This window comes from Eretmochelys imbricata, chromosome 16 (assembly GCF_965152235.1).
Source record: "Eretmochelys imbricata isolate rEreImb1 chromosome 16, rEreImb1.hap1, whole genome shotgun sequence".
NCBI lineage: Eukaryota > Metazoa > Chordata > Testudines > Cheloniidae > Eretmochelys > Eretmochelys imbricata.
In genome coordinates, this window is record NC_135587.1 from 14558693 (window position 1) to 14577286 (window position 18594).

The 18594-nt window shown below is 42.7% G+C and overlaps 2 protein-coding genes across 5 annotated transcripts; one reads left to right on the plus strand and one right to left on the minus strand.

The window, feature by feature from the left end:
• Positions 1–497: 497 nt before the first annotated feature.
• BBLN (bublin coiled coil protein) lies at positions 498–4854 on the minus strand. 2 transcript variants are annotated; one of them, XR_013348168.1, is made up of 3 exons: positions 4712–4850; positions 1712–1763; positions 695–834 (listed from the first exon to the last, which is right to left on the minus strand). XR_013348168.1 is itself a non-coding variant. In XM_077835677.1 (2 exons), exons 1-2 carry the CDS (start codon positions 4797–4799, stop codon positions 638–640), a joined length of 285 nt encoding a protein of 94 aa, XP_077691803.1. In that variant the 5' UTR covers positions 4800–4854; the 3' UTR covers positions 498–637. The 2 variants fall into 2 exon arrangements, 1 of the variants encoding a protein (XP_077691803.1); XM_077835677.1 differs by lacking the exon at positions 1712–1763 and having other exon boundaries at positions 498–834; positions 4712–4854.
• Positions 4855–8650: 3796 nt separating this feature from the next.
• On the plus strand, positions 8651–17820 carry PTGES2 (prostaglandin E synthase 2). 3 transcript variants are annotated; one of them, XM_077835947.1, is made up of 7 exons: positions 8653–8968; positions 10886–11080; positions 11736–11791; positions 13212–13364; positions 14029–14229; positions 15255–15372; positions 16226–17820. In XM_077835947.1, the coding sequence occupies exons 1-7, from the start codon at positions 8693–8695 to the stop codon at positions 16376–16378; spliced, it is 1152 nt and encodes a 383-aa protein (XP_077692073.1). In that variant the 5' UTR covers positions 8653–8692; the 3' UTR covers positions 16379–17820. The 3 variants fall into 3 exon arrangements, with proteins under 3 accessions (XP_077692075.1, XP_077692073.1, XP_077692074.1); XM_077835949.1 differs by lacking the exon at positions 14029–14229 and having other exon boundaries at positions 8651–8968; XM_077835948.1 differs by lacking the exon at positions 10886–11080 and having other exon boundaries at positions 8654–8968.
• Positions 17821–18594: the final 774 nt, after the last annotated feature.

Below are 18594 nucleotides of genomic sequence, written 5' to 3' on the forward strand. Positions count from 1 at the left end.
AGGTTTGGAAGGGGGAATATTGGACTGGAGTCCTGTCATTTAGCCAATGTTTATCATAGAACTTCTGTAAGCTTAACTGAAGTGCAGACTGTAGGGAGACTGCAGCTACAGTGTAGAAGAAACCAGATGATTTGAGCCCCAGAAGAAGCCTGTTAACACAGAGCAAGTCTGGGCCCAGAATGGCACCACCATTTGGTATGGATCTCCAGAGCTGTAAGGTTTAGAAGCCCAGTTTACTGGGGGAAAAGAGTCTATGAGGTAGACAGTCCTCAGAACAGCCACCACTTTCCTTTGTAGTTGAATTGTGGCAAAAGGGGCCTATCCATGAATGCCCATACTTGCAGGAGAGGTTCTCATACCCACTTCTAATGGTGTCACTGTCAGCTCAGAACTGGAGCTACATTTGGGAGGTGGAAGTATTGACTCCACATCTCTCCCCTTACCCACCTATTTGCTGATGTAGCATCAGTCACCAAGAGAAAACAAGACAACACAGAGAAGGGCAGAACATTTAACCACTGGAGGGAATGCACAACAGCAAGTACTTTTCTAGTCAAGTTTTACATTAAACCACAGACAGCGGAGGTCCCATTGGAAGTAAAAACTACAACAGTGTGTGTCCAGCAAGCAGCAGGAACTAGATGTCCATGTGTGGTCCCTGCACATCAGTCTGCAGGTTCTGCCCTTCACTCAGCTGCTGCTGGAACTCCAGACGTGTCTGACGGTTGGATTCCAGCAGCTCCTTCAAGCGGGCATGCAGATGGTCATTCTTCTCCTCCAGGTGATCCAAACAGGAGTTGATCTGGTCCAGCATGGAGTTTATTGCTGCATATTCTAAAGGAAGGAGAACAAAAAAATACCCTGAATAATTTAAATTCTTGTACTACCACCACTCATTCTAAGAAGGTATCAGGCAGCAAGGCCTCTTGCAAATATACCTCAGAACATAGAGGGCAAGTCCTCTATCTCAACTGCATCCTCTCTGTATCATGATACATCACATCTACTAGTGAAACTAGGTCTGTGGGAAACTGGATAGTTCAGGGGATTGGTCATGTGATCTAGGATGTTTTACCTCTGTGCCACAGACCAGGCAGGAAATTGCCATCTGACAGCTGTTTGGTAATCTCTCAAGTAAGTGGTTGGGCTCTGGCCAGCTTCCACTAGACAGGGATCCACATTGCAAGAGGGCTGAATAGAAAAAGGGTGAATTAATCTCTTCACCCTCCCTAGAGGTGGCCTTGCCTAATCAGGGTACAGACACCTCAAAAGGGTGCTGCTGAGAAGCTTACCACAAAGGGTACAGCACAGAGAGTGTAACCTCCAGAGCTGCCACTCTAGGACCTGGCACATAAGAATCTGGAAAGAGTTCCAGAACATCACAGCTGCTGATGTGGTGGGAGCAGGAGGAGAGGAGAAAGGTGCAATAAAGTGAAGCCCTTTTGAATGAGCTGAATAGGAACATCTCATAAGGTCCTAAGGGGAAAAGTAGCCAGAGGGATGAATGTGGACCAGTTCTGATTTCCATGAACAGCACTTATCCCCTTAATTTCTGAAGTTGTTGACCCAGTGCAGAGACCACATAGGTCTTGCTTTACCATTTAACACACTACCCTAGGAAGCAAGGATTCATTGTAAACCACCCTGCAGGATCTATGTATCATGCCATACAACCAGCATAAACTAGGTCCAAAAGGCCATTCAAACCTACTTGCGATGCTGCTTCTTGCACGGGGAAGGAGGAAAAGCACTCACATCAAGCCCTAAGTAAAAGGAAAAATGTGGTTTTCATGTACATCTGCAGAGAAAATTATCTAATCCAATTCTCAGGAGGAGCCACAGATTTCACTTCACACACAAGGTCAACCTGAGCTTGCATGGGAAGAGAATATTTTTAATGTTTAAATCACTAGACCTGTTCCGCTGAACACAGCAAGGGACAGCAACAACCAGTCCTCAAACAGCATTGTTTAGAACAACAGACCACAGTCTGAAGGGGACTTCTCTGCCGCTTGCACTCAGATATCAGAAGCATGTGGGGGAGAGAAATAAGAGGATCTGATAGTGAAGCTGTTTTCAGGTACCAAGACCCTGAACACAAGTACTGGTTCTCCCAAAATCTTTTAGAAGTCAGTGTGGGAAGTAGCACATGCCTCGAATAGCACATGCCACCGCTGAAAGCGATTAATGCTATACCTTAATTCTGATATTACATTCTAAATTAAAGTTGTGAAGTGACTTCCTGAGACTGGAATGCACAGGGTTAGAAAATAGTGCAGTCCCTGCTTCCAAACTGGGAGAGCTTTGCGGGACAGGTTAAGAGATGTGATAGATTATTTAGCAAACTCATCATATCTCAGGACTTCCCATTGAAATTCAACTATAGAGATTCCCAGTAACAAAAGAATCAGCTTCTAAGGATCTGAGTGATTTCATGAGGAAACACCCTTGACATCTTCAGAATCTAGTTCTAAATTGGACGGACAGCTCAAGTGGACCCAGCAGAAAGGGTCTCGAGGCAGGTGATAGTCCATAAAGCTCAAACTCCCAAAGGAATTGTCATAGGAGACTATGTAGTTAAGCATCCCTTTTTCATCAGGAGGGAGAGGAAGGTCTAAAACATGATATTCCCTTCCTGGCTAGTAACTAGTTGTTGTACTGTCACTTCCCAGAACAGTATGATGAAAGGCCTTTTTAATCCTAGAAATCCTCAAGGATTTTTTCAGGAAAGGAGCTCTTAGATTTTGTTAGAAGGCACCAAATGAGGGTGTTGGGTGGTTTAGTCTTATAAAACCATAGAAATGTAGGGCTGGAAGGGACCTTGAGAAGTCATCAGGTCCAGCCTCCTGCACTATGGCAGCACTAATTAAATCTAAACCAGGGGTTGGCAACCTTTCAGAAGTGGTGTGCCGAGTCTTCATTTATTCACTCTAATTTAAGGTTTTTGCATGCCAGTAATACATTTTAAGGTCTCTTTCTATAAGTCTATAATATATAACTAAACTATTGTTGTATGTAAAGTAAATAAGGTTTTAAAAATGTTTAAGAAGCTTCAATTAAAATGCAGAGCCCCCCGGACTGGTGGCCAGGACCTGGGCAGTGTGAATGCCACTGAAAATCAGCTCACGTGCTGCCTTGGCACACCTGCCATAGGTTGCCTACCCCGATCTAAACTATCCCTGACAGGTGTTTGTCCAATGATGGTGATTCCACAACCTACCTTATTCCAGATCTTAACAACACTTCTAGTTCAGAAGTTTTTCTTAATATCTAACCTAATTTTCCCTTGCTTCAAATTAAGCCCATTATTTCTTGTCCTATCTTTAGTAGATAGGAGAAGAGTTGATCACCAGTCTCTTTATATCAACTCTTAACATAGTCAAAGACTTAATTCTACCCTCAGCCTTCTTTTCTTAAGACTAAACATGCCCCATTTAAATTAAAAAAACAAACAAACAATCAATCACCTTTCCTCATAGGTCAGGTTTTTTAAGGCTTTTATCATTTTTGTTGCTCTTCTCTGGAATCTCTCCAGTTTGTCTACATTGTTGCAGAAGTGTGGGGCCCAGAACTGGACACAGCACTCCAGCTGAGGTCTCACCAGAGCTGAATAGAGCAGGACAGTTATTTCCTGTGTGTTATATAGGAGTTCTGTTAAGATACCCCAGAATGATAGCAGCTATTTTTGCAGCTGCATCACATTGTTGACTCATACTCCATTTGTGATCCACTATAACCCCCAGATTCTTTTCAGCAGTACCACCACCTAGTCAGTTAGTCCCGATTTTGTAGTTGTGCATTTGATTTTTCTTCTTCCTAAGTGAAGTACTTTGCATTTATTATTATTGAATTTCTTCTTGTTGAATTCAGACCAATTCTCCGATTTGTTAAGATCATTTTGAATTCCAATCCTGCCCTCCAAAGTGCTAGCAGCCCCTCCCAGTTTGTTGTTCATCTGAAAATTTTATAAGCATACCTTCCACTCCATTATCTAAGTCATTAATGAAAATATTTAAAACCACCAGACCCAAGACTGACCCCTGCAGGGCCCCACCAGATACTCCCTTCCAGAAGAGGAGTAGGTTGGTTTGGCAGGATTTGTCCCTAACAAATCCATGCTGGCTATTCTTTATAGCCCAATATCTTTCCAAGTATCAGAGTTGCACTGACTGGGATATAGTTCCCCAGGTCCCCTTTTTTAAAGATAAGTGCTATGTTTGCCCTTCTCCAATCTTCTGGGACCTCACCTGTGCTCTAGGAGTTCTCAAAGATAATTGTGAAGGGTTTGAATATTGCTTTAGCTAGTTCCTTAAATGCCCTAGTCTGAATTTCATCAGGCCCTGCTGACTTGAATACATCTCAATACTCTTTAAACTGTAATTTCCCTATTTTGGCTTGCAATCCTTCCCTCTCCTTAATATTAGTTGTGTTGAGTATCTGATCATTATTAACCAAACGGCTGTGTGCTGGGAGCAAGCCTGCTGGGGGGGTCTGTGGTTTATCTAGGAAGGGGGGGTATGCTTGGAGCAGGGGATTGGGGAGGGAGGGTGTCCAGGGCTCTCCCCAAGAAATGGGATGCTAGGAGCAAGGAAAGTTTGGGGAGGGGGAGCCTGGCTCCCTGCCCCAGGGCGCTCAGAGCAGGGCGGGGGTCCGCGGCTCCCCGCCCCAGGCGGGGGGATGCTGGGCGGGGTCCCGGCCGCTCTTCTCTTACCGGTATCCCCGAAGCCGTCATCGTCCCCCTCCTCGCCGTGCCCGGCGTTTCCCGCAGGCACCTGCGGCTCCCCGTTCGGCCCCGACATGCCGCCACCAAGTCCCGCCGCCAGACAGTACCCAGGTCGCGGCTGGATTCCGAGACATAGGAAAGCCCCGCCCCTTCCCGGATGGAACGGCGGAAAGTCCCGCCCCTGACCCAGAAAAAGGCGGGGCTTGGGTTGAGCTAGCCACTCGGAAACTTCAGCCGGGATCCTAGGGACGCCGTGTGGGGTCATATCCTTCCCAGCCCCGCCCCGCCCCAGGGGTAAAGTCTATAGTTATGGGAAAAGAGGGGCTAACCAAGCGGCGCGGGCGGGCGAGGGGCAGCCAAGCAAATAGACTTTATAGTTGCGGGAGGCGTCTGCCTACAGAGAGGCGGGATCCCACCTCCAACCTCCCTGGATGCTTATGTTCCTACCTCTTTGTGCTCACTCTCTGCAGTCATCGCAGAGGGATTTGCTGGCAGGATTTTACATGGGTGCAAAAAATATTCAGCGAACTCAGAAGAGTATCTGCAGAAACCCAATGTGACCTTGGGAGTATGAAGGCTCACAGCCAAGCTGGCTCTACGAGCCACAATCATCCAATCAGAGTTTAGGCTTGGGTGTCCCCGTCAAAACTAAGCACCACCGTTAAGCATTTTGGCTGACAGCTGCTCGAGAAAAATCTGCTGATCAGAAGTTATTCACAGAAATGATCCAGCAAATAAATTCAAATCAATAAAGTGAACTAATCTATCAGCAAAAAGAAAAGGAGTCTTTTTGCGAATACAGACTAACACGGCTGTTACTCTGAAACTAATCTATCAGCTACTCACAGACCACTTTGAGAACAGAAAATGTGTTGAATAAATTATTCACATAGCTTTGCTTTGTTTTCCCCTTCTACAGTGGTTTTCTCTTAAACCTTATTCCATCCATACTAATTATCTCAGTTTATTACATGTATATTTATTCTTTGTAGACTGTTCTCAGGAAAAAGAAAAGGAGTACTTGTGGCACCTTAGAGACTAACCAATTTATTTGAGCATAAGCTTTCCTGAGCTACAGCTCACTTCATCGGATGCATGAAATCTGGAAATATGTTTATGGGATGTTCTCAGGAGATATGTTTACCTGTATAGAGTCTTTATTTCTGGAGCTCTTAAAGCACTTTGTAAACATTCATTAGCTCCTGTGAGGTAATTTTACATATGGTCAGACAGAGGATGGTTGGTTAAGTAATTTGCCCAGAATCACACATTGAGTCAGTGACACAGCCAGGGCTAAACCCCAGGATTCTTGATACCCAGACTTCTGCTTTTGCCACTAGAGCATAGTCCCTTCCTGTTTTAATCTATCCAGTTTTAGTTAATGGTTTGTTTAATTTAGCTTAATTGCATTTAACAGAATAAAGTTTGTTTCAGCTGTTTTTGATTTTTCCTCTTAATAATTGTAACCGAAGTTAGTAGGTCACTTTCAAATTTCCTCTTTCCCTAGGACAGTGAACACAATTTTCTCTGCCTTTTTTTATACCTAAGATTTCTTTTTTTAGACTTGATATTAGTCATATGTTTCACCTCTCCTGGGAAATCATATCATTATATCATTTCTTCCCTTTTATAGGATATATCTTTAGAGATGAAAATAACTTGCAATTAGGGCATCAGTGTGTCCCTGAGCTGAACCTGGGCAAAGACTGATTTGAAGAGTTTTTGAATTCCAATTGAGATGGAATTTTCAATGCACAAGGAATGAAGGGTCATATCCTCAACATCACAGTACATTCTGTATCTTTCCTTACTATAAGCTGACTACATTCTGCTGGGTTAGGGCCCCATCCTATGCCCTAACACAGTTATGTTCATCAATATAATAGTATGGGCATAACCAAGCATAAGTGACAAAAGTTAATTGCCCTGAAGCATGAGGTTATAGGTCTTCCTATTGTATGGTGGAATACAATTTCACAATTAAGTAGGCTTATGTAACTAATGTCAGTAGTTGTCTTTGAGATCCTTGCATAAGAGGCACTATAGAAGTGGAAACTATGACTATTATTTTTTATTCCTATTGTATGTTTTAACATCTTTATGAAGTGCTGAGGTTTAATTATCCATCATGGCAAAAGCCAGATAACTATAAATCTGACTTTGCTAGTATGACAACTACTAGATACTCTGAATATTTTGTTCTTGCGTTTCACCCTGTGATTCTAAAGCAATTTACAAAGATGGAATTTTAATTGTAATTATTTATTGATTTGGAATGTTACCATAAAGTCATAGACTATTTGAGATTTTACCTAATCATCTAGCTCTGTTCCCAAGCATGGCATTCAATATTCACATGACACATTGTGAGCAAAATTAATCCTTAGTGTAATTTGCATGAAGGATGGAATTGGGCCCACTATGTATTGTAGCTGAGAGGTATGAGTTCTAATACTTGGAAAAATAACTGGCCAGACTGCACTCTTTGTATGAGCTGAATAATGTCTTGGAGTTTTTGCTAATGATTCAGCAAATTCTGTGATTTAAATAATATTTAAAATTATCTAATCCAGGGGTTCCCAATATGTTGGTTGAAGAACACTTGCTGATAATTCTCAAAGATCTGACTGGTCACATGGTGCTGGCTCTCCTTGTTTCCAACTGCTGCTACAGGTGTCCACACTCTTCACTACAGTGAAAAGCCACCTGTAAAAGAAGCTGGAAACAAGGAATAAACATTAAACAATAAACTTTTGCTGAGAGCACCTATTACATAAATAGAGAATGAGAGGAAATGAGCACTACCACTCAGGGACTGGAGATATCAGTGGGATTAGAGTTGTAATCCATATGTCAGCTAGGTAATATTTTCAGGAGAGCTAAGCAAAGAAAAGGAGTTGGTGGCTGGACAGCATAGCCAGAGGAGCAAGAAACCAACTGTTAGGGAACTCTATGCAGGGGGGAAAGAACAGGGTCTAGACAGCAGAGGAGTGAGCATGTGTCAGTGAGAGAGATTAATAACAAACATGGGAGGAGCAGATAAAATTAAGAGTAAAAACAGGTGGTGGGTTTGATTCTTTTTTTTTTTCAAAAGGAAAAAACACTAATTGCATTGGGAAAGGAGGTGTTCATGAGACACTCTCAGTATTAAGATATATTCCACACTATGAAAATGTTTGAGAGCCCCTGATCCAACCTAGCAGGATTTTATAGCACTTGTCATCCTAGCATAGGTTATTACATTGAATGTTACATTCTCTGCTACAGGAATGCATCTGATGAAGTGAGCTCTAGCTCACCAAAGCTTATGCTCAAATAAATTTGTTAAGTCTCTGAGGTGCCACAAGTCCTCCTTTTCTTTTTGTGGATACAGACTAACACGGCTGCTACTCTGAAATCTGCTACCAGTGTGATTATTTTTTCAACCCACCTGTGCCATTTATAACCATTTCCGATCAGGGTAATTCTAGGCTCCCATTACTGGAGGGGCAAATGGATATTTTGGAGCCCTTAGAAATTAGTCCCTTAGAAATACTTGGACTTTTAAGAGTTTAAAAAGAAATTGTGGCTACTGAGTCAGCATTTCTCTGTGATTCTATAAGTTATCTAACAAATGAAATCTCTTCCATCTGCTCATTGCTTAACATTGTATAACTTTGTACATATTTCGGCTTTTCTGGCAATGATGGGGTGGGGGGCTTGAAAATCATTTGGGGAGGCAAACGTTCTCTCCCCTGGTGGCGCCGGGCTTGCTTCCCACCCGTCCCCAGTTCTGTATGGGGAGGCTGGCCCCTGTGCAGTACTGCCTTTGGGAAGAAATGATGCCGCAGCAAACAAACCAACCAATCAAAACACAAGCCCAGCAGAGGCGCTCTATCCTCAAGGCCTCCTCAGCTCTGGTTTAAAGCCTCTGGTGCTGGGTGTAGAGGCCCTCCCGCACTGTTCCCCCGCCCACCTTGTGGAGCGAAGATGGCAGCAGCCTGCAGTGGCTGGAGGTGCCTTGGGCTGCTCCCGTGGAGACTGAGGGCTGCTGGCCAGGCGGCTGCGGTGGGGCTCCTGCGGGCCCAGAGCAGGGGGTACTGTATCCCCTTTGGGACAGGACGCTATGCCCGGGGCCGGGCACGGAAGGGCAGCCGCATGCTGGTGGGGGCTGCTTTTGCCCTGGGGGGCACCTTTGGCCTCTTCCAGACTCTCCAGGATCCCCTGAAGGCCCAGGAGCACCTTGCAGAGCAGCAGGCAGCCAAGGTAACCTCCCACTTCCCCCACTTTTAAGAGTACTGCAGGAAATCCGGAAGCTCCTTGCAATCCCTAAGGAACACCGGGCCCCATGGTGCTTTCCCATCCCCCACTTACAAATGGTTCTGAAATGATGGTCCTTCCCGTGCAATTATATTGCCTCCCAAATATCTTCCATTTTTGGGGTGCACACTGAGATCTTGGCTCCCATCCTTAATGAAATCTTAAGGGGGTGGCAGGAAGAACCTTGAAATTGGTTTTTTCCTCACCCCCTCACAGATTTTCTCTCCTATATGACGTTTCTATTTTTGTTCATTTTCAGATAGTATTTTAGCCTAGTCTCCAGATTAAAAGGCTACAAAAGTCTCTCAAATGATCTGTGGCTGCTTTTTCTATTTACTGTCTGCAAATCCTTTTGTAGTTTTTGCTGGATAGGCTAATTGCTACTTTAAAAATAATAATAAAGCTAATAATAAAAATAATTAGCTAATTAATGTTTTCCATGCCTATGGATGAATTACATGGTAAGTGATCTAGAATCTACAAGTGATGCCATCAGGTTACAATATCCTAAACAAATAATGTCTACCAATTTTACTAATAACTCTTGTGTATTAAAACTAAACACTTTTATAGATCCTGATCCTGCAAGACATACACACATACCTAACTTTAGTCAATAGAAAGAAAATAGTCTTGTTAGTTTCAATTTTGCTTTTAGTCTGTTCACTTTCTGGTTCTCATACACTAGCATAATGCTGCAGTATTTGGGGGTGGCAAACCCTTCAAGAGAAGGTTTAAATACACATAGCAGGCTTTTTCTATTGATTGAAACACACACACCTCCTTAATATTAGATGTAATTAGGAAATAACATTTAAAGTATTAAAATCTATAGGCCTAAACTACCCAACATTATCTTCTTTGAGTAACTATAAAAATTGCTTTTAATGAATAAAAAAAGCAAAAAGTAGTTGTCAAATGACAGGGAAAACAACAATTCTGTACACTTACATCGGGCTTTCCATCAACTAATGACTTCCTGCAAATACCCTGAGGGATTGTGGAAGTGAGAAACAAGGTAAAATGGTGGCATGTGTTTTATAATGTATGAATAATAAGCAAGGCACGTTAAATGTCTGTTGTGTAATTGCATTGTGCCTAATACTGATGCTTTATTCCTTGTGCACCCAGCATTCTCAGTGAAGATCTGGTGTGCAAACAATGCAAGATCAGATTCTGTGTTTATATGTTCTCAACCAATACCTTGCAACCACTGTTCCCAAAAAAAAGCCATTGCTTCCTGGCATAAGTCACTGGTATTTTTTTTAAAAAATGTTTGTTGTTTGTACTGCTGTCCGTTGCTGTAGTATTTGAGCATCTTCCACGTAAAATAGATAATAGCAAAGTCTCTAGTGGACTTCATGGAATCTCTGACACCTCTCCCTTCGCAGCATAAAAACTGTGCGTGGGGGATGGGTTTGGTTTTGATTTTTGTGGATTTTATTACTTTGGGGGGGGTTACTTTTTGTTTTTTAAGGTTAATGTTGTTTAATTTTCTTAGGCTGGATGGTTGGATTTTTGTGTAGAAAGCAGAGTTGTGAATGTCATTCTTATGATGACTTGGTTCCTAACCTATAGGATTCAGTTTGCAAAACCATATATTCATAAGAGATCGGAGTTACTACAAAGGGATAAGGGGATATTTAAAAAATTAGATATTCATTATACAAAAAAGTTAAGTATTTATGACGTCATTGGAAGAAAATGCTGGTTAACCAGGGGTGTGAGCTTTGATTTGGATGACTAGATTATAATCTGAACACCAAATATCAGCAACAGCAATTTAAAATAAACATAAATCGATTGGGGGAGGAGGTGATATTTGAATTGAACATAGAAACTTCTGGCATTTTCCTCCCTCAGCTCCCTGCAGGTAGCCTGCAGTTGACCCTGTACCAATACAAAACCTGCCCGTTCTGCAGTAAGGTTCGAGCCTTTCTTGATTACCATGGGGTGCCTTATGAAATTGTGGAAGTGAACCCGGTAATGAGGAAGGAGATCAAATTCTCCTCCTACAGAAAGGTGCCCATCCTTTTAGCCAACGCTGGAAACACTGTGGTGAGTCTCTACTTCTCAAATAACCATGGTTCTTGGGTTTACATCTAGCACTGGGTCACTAGCCAAGTGCGGGTGTAGCCTACTTTATTTCCAAGGTTGCTTAGCATCCTGTTCCTCATTTTATGGCTGTATACTTAGCTACCTCTTCCTTAGCCTCACTCTTATTTTGCCGAACACTCACAACGCCCACTGTTCCCTAGCAGTGACAAGCTATGCTGCTGCTAGGGAGTTTGGGGGAAGGTGAGACTTTAAAGTCCACTGGTCTTATTCTTCCCACCCCCATGCAGGATTCAAACAATTTGTACAGAAGTCAGTGGGTGTTACTTGTACTCTGTGGTGGAAGAATTATGACCCAAGGACAAGTGTTTTAACCGTATATTTTCTTACCATGCTGGTTTGCCCCCTGGAATGCCAATGGCTCAGACTGAAACCCACTTTGGTTTCCACTGTTGGCCTGTCTAGAACAAGCAGAATAATAGATATACGGCTGTAGTATAGCAGATTTGCCTATGGAAATAAACGGAAGATTAGGGAAGAAGGGACTTGGGGACTACTTAAGCCCCAAAGGGGTTCAATTGGCAGAGCTTCTTATGAGCTCCTCCTCCTTAGCTCCATCAGCATCTCTTTTTAAATTTATTTTCATTCTATTTTGCAGCAACTGAATGACTCTTCAGTGATCATCAGTGCAATAAAGACCTATCTCATTTCCAGGTACGAGAACTGGATAGTGAGAATGTAGTTGAGTGTGAATTGCCTTAGGCAACTGGAAAACAAGAACACTTTTGTGTGTGTGTGTGTGTGTGTGTGTGTGTGTGTTAGTTATAGAGCTCAGGTGTTTTTTAATTCAGAATTCTGCCTTTGCACAAAGAAGACTTAAAAGTTAGTCCAAAAATGAAATGAATCAAACCTTCCTCTGATTTTTTTGTTTTGTTTTTGTTGGCCAGTCAGAATATCTGGAAATAAATCAACTTGCTGCTCTTGTAGCCTGTTCTTTAGATCCAGGTTACAAAGAGCTTGAGTAGGGAATGGAGAAGGAGGGGATCTTATATCTGGGACAACTTGTACTTCTATTCCTTTTTTTTCCCCCCTGTGATATAGAGAACTTCAGTATATAGAAATTTAACCATAAGAGAGACATTGTTAGCTGCAGCTGACTATTCTGGAGTCTGGTTAATACTTACTGTGGGTTATTTGAAATGACACTTACATGTACTCTCTCTCTCATTAGTTTCTTGCATTAAGCTGTTTCATAATAGTGCATTTTAATGTGTGTGGCTTCAGTGTGTTTTTACTGTTTTCTTTTCATATACATTAAGTGCACTTTCCTCTTAGTCTTGCATCCATGAACACACTGCAACGTTACTACAACATATTACAGTAAAGATATATCTGGGATAATAAGGTGTATAACGGGCATGTATAGAGTCAACTTTCAAACTGAAACCATTCTAAAAATGACACATTTATGTTCTATCCATGATTCCAGATCAAATTTGCTCAGATCTTGAAAGTCAAGGGGTGCTGGGGTGGGGAGGAGTGAGACTTTAAAGTCCACTGGCGTTATTGCTTCCACCCCCATGCAGGATTCAAACAATTTGCACTGAAGCCAGTGGAAGTTACTTTTACGCTGTGGGGGAAGAATTACAACTGAAGGACAAGTATTTTAATTGTATATTTGCTCACTATGCTGTTTTTTTTTTTTTTTTTTATTTCCCCGTAACGGTCAATCTCCTCCTGAGACCTAAAAATTTAGCCACGATCTTTTTCTCTTACATTATCAACGGTAATAGAATATTCCACTATTGGAATCTGGTTTCCTTATGGTGCCGTAGGCTCTAGTTTGCTCTCCCACAGCTGTATCAGCTCCACAGTGCTATTAAAATCATCAAATTTTTTTACAGTCACTGTTATGACTAACTGCACCTCAAGATGGAGAGGAATTCTGAAAGAGAAAATACAGACTGCACAGAGATAGTCCTTAGATTTACAACCCCTGAGCTGCCTTGTTATGGAAGTCTCTATTTTTAGAGCAGCCAGGGTTTTGTTGCCCCAAAAAGAGGACTCATAGCAACTGTTTTTCAGTAACACGTGGAGACGACCATGCAGATTCTGACTGTGTTTCTCCCCTCAGGAAGAAGAGCTTAGAAGAGATTGTGTCATTTTATCCTCCTATGAAAGCTGTGAATGAGCGGGGCAAAGAGGTGACTGAGTATGGGAACAAATACTGGCTCATGCTGGATGAAATGGAGACCCAGCATGTGTACCCCATCAAAGAAACTAGGGTGTAAGCATTTCATGTGCTAGGGGTCTCTGAGCTGGTTTCACAGCACCCCTCCTGTATCATCTTGGAGAACACGAACACAATCCTCCTAATGCTGCTCTTGACATGATACACATCAGACACTCATAAATAACTGGAATGGTTTTGTTTCAAGTAATTTATTTGTTTAACTTGCAAAATGTAATACTTCTATGTGAAAATCCCCCCACCCCTGCTTTGGTGTACTCCGAGCCTCAACCATTGCACTAATTTCCTCCTTTGCTTTCTCTCCTCCCTGCCTTCTTCCCAGAGAGTGATGTCCCTTTAGGCTCCTGAGTTAGCTGGAAGGGTCACTTGGGATTGATTAATGTTGGGGAAAACCCATGATTATGGGACACACATTCCTCATGGGCCATCCAGCCTGCTTGCAACAATAGAAAGTGAATCTAGAGCTTTAGTTTGTCTCATCCAGCTGGAGTTTGGCATTAGAGCAGTTCAGTGGGGAGGGATCCCTCCTGACCACAGTTCAGGGATATTACCAGTGGAGCAGACTGGATGGGAACTATGTTGCACTCTCATCCTTTGCAGAAGCTCCAGCTACAGTTATTGTGATATCATCTGCATCCTCCTCCTCTGATTCAATGTTTCCACCTTGTTCACTTAAACTACTTTCTTGGGATGTCTACAGGGAGGAAATGAAGTGGCGAAAATGGGCAGATGACTGGCTTGTTCACCTCATCTCCCCCAACGTTTATCGCACACCTAGGGAAGCCCTGGCTTCTTTCAATTACATTGTCCATGAGGGAAAGTTTGGCACCGTGGAAGGTTTTTTTGCCAAGTACATGGGGGCCGTTGCCATGTTCTTCATCAGCAAGAGGCTGAAGAGCAGGTTGGTACCACTGACCCAGTCACACAGCAAGGGAATGTCTTTGTCCCGTTGGTTTTTAACCACCCTTAGCCATGAACTTCAAACAGTAAAACTCTGTCTCAAACACATTTTAATAGGCATTTTCCTTGCAAATAAAATGCAGTTCTGTTCTAAGGGTCAGTTTGAATACTCCCTCCATTCTGATCATTGTATCTGAATGATCACTATATGTGGACCCAAAACAACTTTCAAATCAGACATGCAGAAGCAAAATTTCCATTTCTGTAAGGACACATTTTTAATTTTAACATTAGCTCCAAGGCACGTCACTCCAGTTATTACAGTTTATGGGAGCATCAGTTATGTTCTTGTACAGCTGAATGCCATTCAGTGGTGCAAAATCCTTTTCTACCTGTGAAAATATCAAAGGAATTTATACTTGTTTGATCTGTGCAACTTAAATCTCCACTGATCAGAACAATCAGAAACTGGCTTTTGGGAAGTAATATTTTATTCCCATGAACTGAATGAATGATCACTGCAAGTGGAACTAGTTCCACTGTACCCTCACCATTTGAATAGTAGTAGGACCAGGGGATCTTTCCCCTTTAGATTTCTGCTGTCTTTCCAATAGAAGTGCCTTCTTTAATCCAGTTTATCAATTGGTGTAACCAAGGAATGGTCAAGACTTGACTTGTTTAGTGTGACACACTTAGTTAGTGACTGAGAAAGAATTACTGTCCATGATTTCTAGAATTCTGGTCCTTTGCTTTAACCACTACAGTAAATAGCTCATTAACCACTTAATCAGCTTTAAATACTTATTGGACTTCTTTGAGCCCTCTAACCTTCTGAATGAAAGAGATGCTTATGCACACAAGTTACTTCATAGTCATCTTTAAAAATACCCAAGCCTTTCAATTCACTCTCTGAAATGCATTCCCTGTCCCCAGCCATATATCAATCCATGGGAAGGGGTAATGAGAGGGGAAAATTAAAGAGAGAAATGAACCAGTTAGAGGACACCATATTTTCTCTTAACACAGGCACCATCTCCAGGATAATGTCCGAGAAGATTTGTACAAAGCAGCCAATGACTGGGTAAAAGCTATTGGCAAACACAGACCATTCATGGGTGGCAGCCAGCCGAATCTCGCTGACTTGGTAATGGTCAAGACCCTTGGTCTCTGTACTTAATTTATCATTCATCATGCACATAGTATGGTATAGGTGTGACTATGATTATGTATAAAATATGTACTATATCCTCTTGGTCTGTATATTAGATATATCATTTGAGTGTCTTATGTGGGAGGTGAGAGTTGTGTTGTCAAAGTGTGTTACAGGTGCGGGGTGAGTATGTTTACTCCATTGTACAATATGGAGATAGTTCAGGAGCATACATTCTGTATTGGCTGTGTGTGTAGAAAGCATGCCAGCCAGTCGCCTTTCCACTGGGAAATATACTCCAAGCACATACCTTACAAACATCATGACTTCCCAAAGTAGGACATTATCAATCTGAAGTAATGACAAAAGCAGTAATGACAAAAGCAGTTTAGGCTTCCACATCTGCAACTGGAGATGAGCCCTGTTGACATCAGTGGACAGGGTCATAAGGTTAGCATGCATAGCTCAGACTTCAGGATTTGAATCTTAAACCATTTCCTGCATCATTAGCTCTCATTATAAATAATGATAATGGTTTTTGTTTTAATCTGAAGCAATATCTCCATAAAGAGTTTATATGGAGCTGGATACTGTACCAGATCTTATAATCACTTTTTTCATTTTACTCCATCTCCCAAAATTTTTGCCCATTTTGTTAGGCACTGCCTATTTATCCATCTAATGTCTGTGACTGTCTCAATAATCTCTGCTAATCAGATGGGTGGAATAGGTGATCGGGAAGGGAGTAGAGTTTTGGGACACTTAAATCTGAAGTTACATCCATTCCAGATGTAGAGTTAATGTTATCTATGTTAATTTCCAAACTCTCTCTCCTCTCTTGGCACAGGCAGTGTATGGGGTCCTCCGGGTCATGGAAGGGCTGGAAGCCTATGATGATATGATGACTCATACAAAGATTCAGCCTTGGTACCATCGCATGGAGAAGGCTATTGGGGAGGCCGAAGTCCCGAACTGGCAACTGCTGCAGCCGCCTTACTAAAATTCTTGCACAGAAAAACATTAAAAAGGAAAGACCTTCTGTTTTAAAAATAAAATGCACTGGCCTTTCCCCCTGGACTGATGTGCAGGCATGTGGATTGTCCAGCTTAGAGCTAATAAGGGGCTTCGTGAGACCAAGAGAGCAGGAGGGGACAGGTGTGTACAGTTAAGTAAATATGACATTTAGAATAATAGGAACATGTAAAAGGTGCTGACCTGGGACCTCATTGGAGAGGAGGGTAAATTCTGATTTAAACAGTAGAGTGCAGCAAACTGACTTTCTCTTGGTGAGCCCCATACTAAGTATATGTTAAAAAGAAACCACAATGCTGGCTAATGGACCCTGGAGCAAAAGCAAATATTTGAGGTCTGTCCAGGGTTGACTTCAGGCTGTATCTCCTCTTGTCCAAGTTGTCCTGAGTGTCTTCCTGACTATTTGAGGTACTGTGTAACTCTTAAATGGCATTAAGATTTGACCTGCAATAGCATCCTGTAAGTACAGTGCTGAGGGCAATGGGTGAATCAGCAGCCCTGAGGAAGGAATCCCTTTGCAAGATGGAAAAGATCCTGCTGTCTGCAGGCCATGTGCTTCCAGTCTTCAGGGTGATCTCCATTTAAACTGATATTTCAACAGGTGATTCTGGATTGTCAGTGATAATATAGGCTCAGTTCCTCTTCTATGCAGTATATGGCATCTAGGGTTTCTCGTCTACCAGAAGATAGAGGCCCAGAGAGCACAACCTAGACTGAAGAAAGGATTATTGCAAAATGATTATTTGAAAAAAAGCTTCCTAGCATGAGTTACATGAAAAGTGTTCCTGGAAATACTCAATATGATCAGTAGTTATCAAGTGAGTGCTAGTGAATTTTGCAGTCCTCTGGCTCTCTAGATGCTTCTTGTAATGCAAGAGCAACAAAGGCTTTGCTGTGTGGAGTGGGAGCCATTGCTGTAAGCTACGTTGTACAGTGTGAACTTTTTGGAACTAGTATTTCCTCACTGAGTTCTGGCTAATACTAGTGCAGTGTGGAAATTCCAGTTGGTACCTGTCTTGGTGAGCTAAGTTGCAGGGAATCCTTTCACTTCTGGCTGTAGGTCAGAGAGTGAGAGATCTTCTGAGTGGTACTAGGTTTTAATTTCCCTCTTCTCTACTTCTAACAATCCTTTCCATGGCATCATGGTCACTTTTCAAGGAAACTGGTTATCTGGGAAATTAGTGGTGGAGATGGCATCTGTCATCAATGCAGAAACTTTGTGTTAGTTGAAGACTGCTTTTTGCTATCAGTCATAAGTATCAGTGTGTGATACAGGTGTGTTTTATTGTCCAGAACCTACTGTATCTACGGATACTTTAGAAGGAAAAAGAAGTGCAAATTCTAGAGTGGACTGGATGAGTAGTAGTGGGAGAGGAAGAGAGTATTTGCAATAAAAACAAACTGTTGCTACGCTGGCTGGCTACATTTATTTAAGCACTTCTGCACTTAGCTATCTTTAAGTACAGCTACACCCTAGTTCAACAGTACACTGTTTTAGTGTTTGAAAATTACAGGTTATTTTTCATACAATGTTTGAGCATGTGTGGGTATGAAGGGGGAGATGGATTAGATCAATTAAAAAGTTGGGGCGGGGTTTTTTTTTTTTTTAAAGTCTCTGATAAAGTTAACCAAAAAAAAATGGATCAGGAGAAAAATATTTAACAATGGTCCAGCCCCCAGGGGTACTCTGGGGGCCAGAACACAGGGATGTGACAGATGCGTAAATGAGCCATCACTGCTTCAGAACTGCCCTGGGGCCTTGCTCAGAAGTATTTGTCACCAGGCAGAGCAGGTTACCTCAGCTGCTCTCCTAGGGGCCCAGTCCCCTACCCACGCTGTGCAATTGCCTAGAGTGGGGCTTCATATGACCAGCTTTGAAGGGGGCTGCTGCTGCCTGGGTAAGGGGGGGTGGTTGATGAGCTGAATCTCTGCCAGAGCTGACCTATACTAGGGTCTGTGGAATAGTTGATTCAGCGCCCCTCCTCCCCTGTCAGTGGGGGTTAGGCCTCCTCCCGCCTGCCCTTCCCTCCTCTGGCCCCCATCTCCACCCTGCCCCCATCTCAGCGCAGCCGTGGCCCGGCCCGGCCCCCTCCCTCGCGTGTTGCCCGGCGTTCCCATAGTGACACGCCCCGGCTCGCCCAAAGAGGGCGGGCTCTTGTGACGCCCCGACGAGCCTTGGGAGCT

Bases quoted from the DNA above. Each gene is read 5' to 3' on its own strand.
- PTGES2 (XM_077835947.1), top strand. From the start codon at position 8,693: ATGGCAGCAGCCTGCAGTGGCTGGAGGTGCCTTGGGCTGCTCCCGTGG. The intron at 8,969-10,885 runs GTAACCTCCCAC...TTCCTCCCTCAG, and splicing joins CAGAGCAGCAGGCAGCCAAG to CTCCCTGCAGGTAGCCTGCA. The intron at 11,081-11,735 runs GTGAGTCTCTAC...TCTATTTTGCAG, and splicing joins CCAACGCTGGAAACACTGTG to CAACTGAATGACTCTTCAGT.
- BBLN (XM_077835677.1), bottom strand. From the start codon at position 4,799: ATGTCGGGGCCGAACGGGGAGCCGCAGGTGCCTGCGGGAAACGCCGGG. The intron at 835-4,711 runs GTAAGAGAAGAG...TCCTTCCTTTAG, and splicing joins TGACGGCTTCGGGGATACCG to AATATGCAGCAATAAACTCC.